This window comes from Perna viridis, chromosome 10 (assembly GCF_037379345.1).
Source record: "Perna viridis isolate PV_CMFRI_1.1 ecotype Kerala chromosome 10, ASM3737934v1, whole genome shotgun sequence".
In the NCBI taxonomy this organism is placed as follows: Eukaryota; Metazoa; Mollusca; class Bivalvia; order Mytilida; family Mytilidae; genus Perna; species Perna viridis.
This window is the reverse complement of record NC_142454.1, coordinates 38,499,602-38,510,556: the sequence shown is the minus strand read 5'-3', so window position 1 is coordinate 38,510,556 and position 10,955 is coordinate 38,499,602. Positions and strand designations below refer to the sequence as shown.

Below are 10,955 nucleotides of genomic sequence, written 5' to 3'. Positions count from 1 at the left end.
ATTTTCAGGATAATAATCTACTTCTATATATATGCAAATAAGTCACATACGTTTTCTTTGCTAGAACAAAGTTATTACAACCATTCGTGAAATTATGTTTTAAAATAAAATGATGCAAAAATACCAAAATGTACCGTCCACGGCTGAACAACAAAATAGAAATTATAGATCTGAGTTGAAATAAACTGACCATTGCATGACAAATTATGAAATGGTAGTTGTATCACAATATTTCTCCCTATATCATGATTTGATCTAAGGTTATCAACAAATAAATTATAAGCATTTGTTGTCTAATAGATAATCACAATTTTATGGGGTAACTGTTCTCAATTATGGAGATAAGTAAAAACAATCACTATCTTTAAAAAAGATACCCGACGCTGTCAAATTGAGTTCTGTTTTACTTCTAAGTTTCTACACTTCTTTCAAGAAACGAACACGTGCCATGCAGTTTTTAAGGTTCCAATAAAGTTGTTTGAACGAACGCTATTCCAAATTTTCGAACGCCACTAAGTTATCAGTATTTGGCAAATCGGGAATAAGACCTGCGATCAGGTGACTTGCGTTTCCATAGAAGAGCGTCCTTAAGGCTAAAGAGTGAAAGAGCGAAGCAATACTGACTGCGTCGGAAAAACACAGAATAAAATTTTTAAACATTACCCGTATTACTACAAAGGGAATGACTTTAAAAACAGATGTTCATCGAACTAAAGCATGATTTTGCATAACGTGTTGTGGAATATTGAACTAATTCGTACCTAAAAAAGACGCTGATATCTATCAACATTCCTTCGAAACTACTTTACCATTTTGTTCATATATAAACACCAATCGATCCATTTGATTTTCTACGCACGTTATCAATGACTATATAGCACGTTCAATATAGACATTTTTGATAACGGTCAAATCATTTTAATATACTGACATCGTTGCAGGTGGTCAAGGGAGTAAGGTTATATACTAAGTATATATTTGGTGTTAGTCAGCTGAAAGCCTGGAAGGATATCGGACACTTCGTATTTTGTGATTCATTGGAGTCTTTTTAGAAGTATATACTTTCTTCAGTATTTTTTTTTTTAAGTGTTTATGAAATTTTAATTATGATAAGAATTGTTTAAATGTATTGTTAAATAATTTTTTAATAATAAGATTTTTTGGAGACAATCAGTTCAAGACTATTACCAGAATATAAAAGCATTAAAACCTATGATTTGTCAACACTGTATACTTCTATTCCCCATACTCAGTTAAAATTCCGACTTAAAAACGTTATACATCGTCGTTTTTTTCCAAAAAAAGATGGTACACTTAGATACAAATATATAGTTCTTGGAATAGATTCCTCATACATTGTAAGAAATAATTCCAAATCATCTTTCAAATTTACAGAGGAAGATGTTTACAAAATGCTGGAATTTTTAATCGACAACATATTTGTCCAGTGTGGTGGGTGTATTTTTCAACAAACGGTCGACATTCCAATGGAAACAAATAATCCTCCTTTACTTGCTGACCTATTTCTTCACTCTTATAGGCTGACTTTATGGCTGATTTGATCCGAAAGAAAAAATATCAATTGGCTAGATCCTTTAATCTCAGTTTCTGCTATATAGCGGACGTATTATCTTTAAACAATCCTAATGTCGGGGATTTAATACCTCGCATCTACCACAAAGAACTTGAGATAAAGGATACTACAGACACTGTAAGGTCAGCCTCATATCTTGACCTACACTTAGAAATCGACGGTAAAGGAAAACTATTGACCAAACAAACTTTACGACAAACGTGATGACTTTTCATTCAAAATTGTCCATGCTCCCAGTTTTTTTGGTGGAGTCCGAATTGCTCATTTGCTTTTGTTACCTTGCGTGTACGATTTTGGTTATCTTTTGTTCTTAGTTGTGTAGGTCTGTTTTCCATGTCTGGTCTTTTGATTACCTCTATAACCTTGGTTTCCTTGATTACTCTTTAACATCTTCAAAATACTCTGAAATGTTTTAACAATTGACAAGTATTGAGAAACTAAGTTTGGAAAATATATTGTTATCTAAATATATGAATTACTAGTTAACAAAAAGAAATGGATACACAGGTTTGATGAATAGCCATTGTTATATATTGGATAATGAACATAATAGTTATTACTAGGTAGGATGAAATAAACCATTTTATAAAGATTTCCCTAATGGCCTTCAGCGTACAATGCAATAAAATGTATGCGTACTCCCGGATGCTTGATACTAGTATAAATTTGCAATTAATAATAAGTGAAAGGTTTACTTTAAAATTTCGGACAAAAAGTGACAAACGCTATAAACCACTAATGTCACTTCCCATAGGCTCCAATGCTACTTTCACTAAGTTATGGATCTTTTATTTTAAGTTTAACCTGAAGAAGACTATCTATCACCTAAAAGCTGCATGTTAACACTAATAGCCCTGAAAAATTATATGGGGTTCACTACCCTTGCAGTGTGACACTGGCTCCTAGAAGACAATCCGTAAACAATAGAATGGGAAGCCCCCTCCATTTTTTTTTTATAAAAAAGAGGGTTCTTCATGCAGAACTCATACAAATATTTAATTCAGTAAGTTACAGTGACAATTTTATGTAGAAACGAAGAAAATATAATTTTCTGCAAAACAAAAGCTCACTTGTATAGATCTGATGTGCACTTTTCCGCAGCAACATAACACAAGTACAACAAAATTAGTGTAGGACTATTTTGAAGTACATTCTTAAAGGTCATTGGTGGAATTAGTGGATTTTTTACATAACAGGATCAGTGCATTATATCCTTAGTATCAATATCTATCCATTAAAACATTAGTTTGGAAATGAAATCGCTATCTTCTCTTCTAATTAAAGAAAAATGACATCTCTATGGTGGAAATGTTTACACCGAGACATAATATATCTACAAAAACAAAACAAATAAACACAGAGAAAAAAAACCAAGCAAACAAACACAGAGAAATATTGTAGTTTTCCTCTTATTCCATGACCTCTTAATTTCTACATGTACACACAAATACACAAGTAGATCACATAAATATCATATTTTAATGCATTTCAACTTATTCAATATCCCCTGAAGCATTTAGTAAGGTTCAAGAAAACTAATGTTTTATTTGGACACAATGAGCAGAAATTAAGCGGCCAACTATCCATGTGGAATCATAATTTTTGCAGCTTTGTGTTGTATTTGCTTTCGCGCAGTTTTTAATTCCTGATCGTTCCTTAGATTATTATTATTGTGCTTTGAAGGCAATATCTACTTGAGTTTAATTTAGCTTGATAAACAAGTCAATATTTTGTGTTAATGCACGTATTGACCTGACAATTATTTCTGAAAACCACTAAATTTATCACCAAATAGACAAGCCTCTTTTATGTATTGGTTTTTATATGATTGCATTTTTTGTTAATGCAGTTGTCATAGTATTTTGGTTTGAGTTGAACACAACATCATTTTCTAACGAAAAATATTTTACTAGAAAATTATTAGAAATTCAAGTCTAAAAACAATTCTTAATGTAAATAACCCATAAATAAACCAAAAGAAATGAATGCCCAGGTTCCATGAACACTTTTTTTTAAATAATGTTTTATAAATATAATAAACATGACTTGATACAACGAACGATTCAATGAAAATTCACATGAATGAACTACAAGATTCCCTTTCCTTTCATTTTTATGAAATAATTTATACTTTATATATACACGGAGTTTTCGTAGACATTTTTTTACAGTATATTGGTTGGAATTATTGAAAACAGGTTCAGCAACAAAATGGAGGGGTATTATCACATGCTATAAATAAGAGAAATGTTTTCTTTAAGATTTAAAATTAAAACGTGACAGCAGTTATCTGTTGTTACGAAGCAGTAATTCGCTGCTATATCAAAACTTTTAGCGAATGAATCAAGTACACAATAAAACACTGACATCTATCAATATGTAACAGAATTGTAGTTAGAAAATTACAGTGCTATTTATTTATTTGAAGACAACATTTCCTTCAATATGGTTATCATGGCAAAATGTATACTGTTTTATATGTATACTAGTCTTTTGATATCTTTTATACATTTAAGTAATGTTTCATTACCATCAAGTGGAACAAAAAAAGTTAACATATACTAAAATCATCAGATTATAATATCTGAGTTAATGGCTTCAATGGAAACAAGTCCATTGAAGACAACTAAAGTTACCTTGAAGTGGATGAGGTAAACACCAAAAGTTGGCTTCTATGGGAAGGGGTTTGCCTACAAATTATTTTCTGTTATTTAGATATTAAATCTTTTTTTTTTTTTTTGCAAATATTAGGCAACATGGAAAAAATAATGCTAATATTTATAGTTGCCTTATATTAATAATGACAATTATGGACCCCTTAAAGTAAATGTTATATTCATGTATTCCTTGAATGATGATGCTGAACTTAGTACAAAAAAAATGTACTATGGTAAAAAAGACACAATAGTTAATGTTATCTAAAAGCAGCCATTTTCGGTTTAATTGTATAGTCAAACATACAACACATTAACAAAATGTAATGTTCCTGTTCATTAGTTGCCGATTTTTTTTTTACTGAAAACATCTACTGAAAACTCTTAACAAGCTTAATTTCAGTAGTTTTATGAGTTTCAGTGGAATTTCAGTGGCAGTTCAGTGCAAATTCAATATATGTCGTTAAGAATTGTCAAGAGCAGTTTCAGTAAATAGAACGCCGAAGTGCGAGGGTCGCGCTGATCTGCGATGGTCAACGCTGAAATACGTTGGACGTTCAAATACTCCCGTTCCGCTCCGGAAGGCATATTTAAAAAGGATCTGAATCGCAATTTGGTGTAAAGTACCAGTTAAAAAGTGTTACATTTGACTAGTATTATAAAGTAAGATTATTATTTTACAATAATCGACTAATCCGTATTTGAATAAGCTTGGTTGAAGTGTTGTTTTAGTCCAAAAAAGCAAGTTTTTTTTTTAAAAAAAGACATTAGCTGATGATTAGTAAACAAGTGTAATGTGTATTGAGAATCAATAGAATAAAACCATTATCGCTATTAAAGATTCTTTAAAGCCGCTATATATATAGAACGTCTCAGAATGTGACGACTCTATTTGCTACACTGCTCCATCGGATCAAATTGATACAAGGAAGATATATAAACGTATAGAAATGTCAGAAAAATTCCCAACGATGTTAGAACTGTCAAATTTGCGATGCAAATTTTTGGTCGTTCCCTCCGCGGGACTCGAACTCGCACTGCAGTGACATCTATGGCAACACTGCCTGCACAAAGTCCAGCGCCCTAGACCAATCGGCCAGCTAGGCTTTATATATATATGTGCTGTTTTTTTTTATTAAACTATTGCTTTTTTTTATTATTATTTTTTTTTTGCTTTTGTTATTTCATAAACTTTTATTTTGTTATTTTGTTTCTTTCTTCATTATTTGCTAATATTATTATTTTTCTTTGCTTGTCTATCGTTCGTTTGAACGCATGATGCACACGTTCATCTATCGTGCCTTTAAATGGAGCCTTCGTTTGTCATGGGTTTAAACGTACGATAGGAGCATTTGTTGATAGTGCGCGTCTAGCGTGCGTTTGGGTATCGTGCGTACGAGAAACCTAAACGTCACAAGGAATGCAAATTTCGATCACATTGAATAGCTATGTACCTTTTTACCATCAATTTTTCCGACTTTTTTTCTATCATGAGATTTCATGGATTAATACAGAAATATAATTTAATACTGACGCGATTTATTACAACAGTTTAAGTAACAGTGGACAAACTCAAAATATTTCTTTAAATGTATGTATTGGTTTGATTCATTGAAATATGTCGAAAAAATTTAAATGATGACGTCACCGGGTCTACTATGAGTTAATCCTTCAAACTATCATCTTAACACAAGTGGTCAGACATTAGAGTTAATATTATAAAGATTGTGATAAGAGACACAATTGCATAAAATATGCATTTAATACCATGTTTTGATGTCAACCATTAAATATGACAACTAAAATGTTTGAATACACCCAAACTCGTGAATCATAAAATGTATATATGTAATGTCATCATTTAAAAGACGGTCTAACGCTTTAACTTAGGTAACGAAAAAAGTAAGGGACATTGGAAGTACTATGTGTTCTTTTCATTTGCTTTTGTTACTTTTCCATTTTCGTTTTCCATTTCTGGTCTTTGTCCCTGGAGTACACTCTTTTCATTACCGCTATAACATTGGTTCCCTTGATTACTCTTCTAGACAGAATGATAGAAGAATGATATGTTGTTTCTTGTTCCGATGGGTCCTTCTTTTTGTCACACAATACTTAATACTCAATACTTTGTATTACCATAAAAAAAGAATGTTGAACTTAACTAAAATGATAAAAATTTCTCAATACTTACTCATACGGTTTTTCGCTGAAAACAAAAAATAGAACGTAGATAATTCCAATATTGAAGCCATGTATGGATATAAATTCAGGATTACAATATTTAAAAAAGGAGGTAGAAATGTTTAAAGTGGATAAATATCTATGGATAATTGTCACTCAATGGAAAAACCTTTGAAAGTGAATATCAATGAAATTAAACCATATTAATAATCTAATAAGATATAACAGAAAACAAAACAAAGCAATAACAATACAAAACACCCATTAAAGAAAGAGTAAAGTTGTAATATCTTGTATGATCGGTCATGTCGGTCAGTCCATTAAGATGTGTACCCGTCCGTGATACAAAATACAAAACTGCAAATCGAATATTAATATTTTAAATTCTGATATGCTTTGCGCGTGCTTTAGGAAGTAACCTTGCAACAGGTGCATAGTACTGAGCAAAATGTAAAAGAAATTTTACAAAAGCAAAATTTGAATTAGGTACCATCGAACGGGATACTACATGAAAAAAATAATAATGTTACATAAAAATGCCAATATGTATAGAACTGTTTCGAAAATAAACATTTGGTACTTTGAAGGGTAGTTTGAAATACAGGTGCAAAAATCCGTGACAACTTACATCAAGAGTAATCAAAGACGATTCAGAACCCATCTGAAAATACTCACGCAAAAATGTACGCACACACCAAAAAAAAAAAATAATAATATTCTCAGCGGTTTTCACAACTTTTGTTCTTGGTGAGAAACGATAGTTGCATTATGAAATTAGATTCAATGCTTGAAAACATGCATACAGGTGAATGATTTTACGTATTTTATTAAGAATTTTTCACATTTGTTCGGTTTTGTATGATTATTATCTTCACTTTAGATAAAAACATGAAAAAAGTTACACCTTACAAGTGTTATAACGAAGATGTTATCTTGGCAATATATCAATTTCTACTAAGTGTTTTTTTAAAAGTACTAGTAATATAATCAATATCATTTTCACATGGTTTTATATATATTATACTATTTGTTATGTCTTAAACAACATGTTCTGGTAAGGTCTTGACGTTTCCGACTGAATTTAAAAATACCCGGAAGTAACACGTCTACACAGACATATTGTTGAAGTCAATTAGCAAATTCCAGAACACCAACAAGATATAAACTGTTATACAAATTTATATATACACAACTGAACAATTTACATATAACCGGATACCATGGTTAGGATTTCAATGAAGACATTTGATATCTTCTTGGCTATCTATTGTATAATGCACACATCTAAAAATCCAGGTCTTTAAGGTCCTTATATAAGAAAACACATTTTGTAACGGCAACCAATTTTCTCTCAAAGCATCGGCCATATTTTGACAAAATGTGCAACATTCCAAGGGCAGAAAATCATCATGACACACTTATGACTAGATATAGCTCTACATATTCTGATAGAGTGTGTGCGTATGTAAACTCTTTTGTTTTTTGTTTGTTTTTTATTTGTAAAATCATCATACAACATATAATAAAATATTGATGTTACGAAAGATTGCAGCCCCTGCATGGGATAAACTTCCAACTTACCTCATACCCCATCGCCCCATCCCTCATTCCCCATTGCCCCATGCCCAATTCCCCATAGCCAATCCCTCATTACCCCATCCCCTATTCCCTAACGCCTCATTCTCCATTGCTGTATACTCCATTACATCGACTTATCTCCCGTTGTCCGATGCCTTTTCCCATTCCAAAAAGAAGAAGTAAATGTTTTATCAAACATATATAATGCATTGGGATGAAGAAAGTATTGATTTTAGAATCTCACTGGCGAGTTCGAAAATTACCGAAATTGCATTGTTTGTAACATATATTATCGCCACTCCGAACTACATGAGAAATAATCATGCAACATATCCTTAAACCTAAGGATATATGTAGAAACTGTAAATGAATTTTATTCCTAAAACTATTCTTAAGAATGTTAAAATTGTCCAGATAAGATTTTTGTTGATTGTTGTTATAAATATTTTGCAAACAAAATTCTTGAAAATAAGATATTTTTTTGCAAATTAAATGATTACATACACTAAACATATCCTTAATGGTCTTATATTATTGTTTAAAATGTTAAAATTGTCAAAATAAGCAAAATGTCTCGAAAATAACATATCTCCTCAGATTGTAAGGGTACGAACAATTTTAGTTTCAATAATGGTCCAAAATTATTGTTAAAAATATTGAAAATGGCAATATTGCTCATTTACTTTTGTTACTTTATACGTATGATTTTAGTTACTTTATGTTCTTTGTTTTGTATGCCTGTTTTCCATGTCTGGTCTTTGTCCCTGGATTATATTCTTTTGATTACCGCTATAACCTTGGCCCCCTTGATTACTCTTTGTATCCAGATGGTGGTTGCGACACTCATATTACAGTCAAAAATCTTCAAAATGACATATTTCCTGCAAAGGGTATGTGTGCGAACATTTTTAATATACCTATTAGTCTAAAATTATTGTAAAAAAAGGTTAAAATTGTCTAGATCATTATTATGGCTGTGATACATATATTTCAGACCAAATTGCAAATTTGCAAATTGAATGATTGCATGCATTTGAAATATCCTTAATAGTCTCTGACACAAAGTCATTTCAGTATATTTTTTTTCAAAAATGATTCACGTTTAGAAATCGTGTAAACGCGAACTTTTTCAATCTATAACGACAAGAAAATAAATATTGAACAAATGTACTTCCGGTTATTTTTTTTTAAATGACAATGAATAATGAATTGTGACACCTGTAATAATTAAAAATGACTTTAAAACAAGCTTGTTTAAAAATTATTTTAATTGTTGTCATAGAATTATGATAGGTTGGTTGCTAGCGGAAAAAGGCAGAACAATTTGTTAGATTGACCAAACAAATTATTCTCTGGCCCCATTCCTATTGCCCTATTTATTTTCCCAATACCACATTCCCCATTGCCTCATACCCCATAAAATGGGAAGTTTATCCCATACAGGTACTGTATCCATGGCAATCAACATAAATAAAAAAAAATGCTAAAATTATGCAAATTTTAAATCCTTGCGATTTTTGATCCAGTCCTTTCATTATTGTATTTGTATGAAACTGCTATGCAAACAATAACTAGTAAGATAAATGTGTAAAAATGTGCATGTTTTTGTTTTCATTAAAGTCAGAGTCTTTCACTGAATACAAAGTATGTTGTTGAGTTAAGCAATTGAAATAACAATTAGAAGTCAAAAAAGGAACTGAATAAATGTAGTATTGGAATGTGCCATTATAATATCTTTATTAAAATATAAAAGATATAAAACAAAATATCTTGCAAAAAAAAAAATCTAATACGCATTCCATTAAAAAACTCCCAAGATCAAATTATGTTACTTTGAAGGAAAAAAACAGGTAACATATAAAATCATTAATATGGAACACTATATTTTGTTTCAGGTATTAAAAAAACAGCTATCTGCTACAAGCTTATTAAACTAGAATTAATTTCATGTATTCAAATAATATTATCATTAAGAAAATAACATGAATTTGAACAATTACGGGCTATTTGTGGGTCTTACAAAGATGGAGCTGTTTGTTCTAAAAAGCACTCAAAAGGATATTCTGTGCATATTTTTTTTTCTGTGGCCTACACTTATCAGCATGCACATTTTTATTTGATTCTTTTAGCATGCCTTGCGCCTTAAATGTAAACAAAATATGGACATAAGAAAAAAAGTGTACATTTTCAACATTTTGAAATGAAAAAAATATATATACCAAATTAATTTGAATTCCTGGAACAAAATCATGAAACTCTTGTTTGAAGTACAATGCATTTTAGTCTAGTTCAATATTATTCACAGTAGGTATGTTTTTGACAAAAATAAACAGGCACTATTGCAATTCTAAAATCATCTTTTGTATCATATTTTGACTAAATGAATCAACTACACAATACTAAAATAGAGGAATTAAATTTGTGATTTTGTTTTATCTTTGCAATAATAAATAATATTGTTATAAGGTCAAAATAATGAATAGCATCCATGCCTTAATGAAAACTGTTCTGTATAGAGTTAAGAATTTTGTTATCTATGGACATTAAGTTTTGACACACACAGCTATCTGAGTTTGTTGAAATAATTCATTTAAAACAATATACATCGAAATTCTGTAAGGTTTTTTTAATTGTTAGACATGTTTACGAAGCTGCAATAATGTCAGTGTTTTAACGTAAAGTTTGGATATAATGATATCGAAACCTTTCTTTCATATTGTTTATGCGAATAAAAAAAACATGTAAACCGAGACTAAAATTCGAAAACATTTGTTTTAAAAGAGAAATATTTTTAAAAAAGTGCAACCCAACAAGCAGTAGTAAATTATATATGTTTTGTATGTAAATTGACCCTACATTATAGTATGGTACTTACTCTAATCGTTGTTCTGTCCTGAAATAGAAAAGCCATTTCAATATTACATTATTCAAGTAAAAGTATATTTAAA

The 10,955-nt window shown here is 30.5% G+C and overlaps 2 protein-coding genes across 3 annotated transcripts in view; both read right to left on the bottom strand.

Annotated features, from left to right (window-relative positions):
- Nucleotides 1-4,103: 4,103 nt before the first annotated feature.
- Nucleotides 4,104-10,955, bottom strand: part of LOC148605675 (transcription intermediary factor 1-beta-like) — a 229,238-nt gene continuing 222,386 nt past the window's right edge. Inside the window, exons 5-6 of one of the 2 annotated variants that reach the window (XM_088548559.1) lie at nt 6,440-6,454; nt 4,104-4,284 (exon numbers count right to left, since the gene is read on the bottom strand). In XM_088548559.1, coding sequence (XP_088404685.1) covers nt 4,227-4,284; nt 6,440-6,454 — 73 coding nt within the window. In that variant the 3' untranslated portion in view covers nt 4,104-4,226. The remainder of the gene's footprint in view (nt 4,285-6,439; nt 6,455-10,955) is intronic. The other variant, XM_088548558.1, reaches the window with a different exon arrangement.
- Nucleotides 10,859-10,955, bottom strand: part of LOC148605670 (transcription intermediary factor 1-beta-like) — a 577,346-nt gene continuing 577,249 nt past the window's right edge. Inside the window, exon 5 of the mRNA XM_088548568.1 lies at nt 10,859-10,900. Within this exon, the coding sequence (XP_088404694.1) occupies nt 10,879-10,900 (22 nt within the window). The 3' untranslated portion in view covers nt 10,859-10,878. The remainder of the gene's footprint in view (nt 10,901-10,955) is intronic.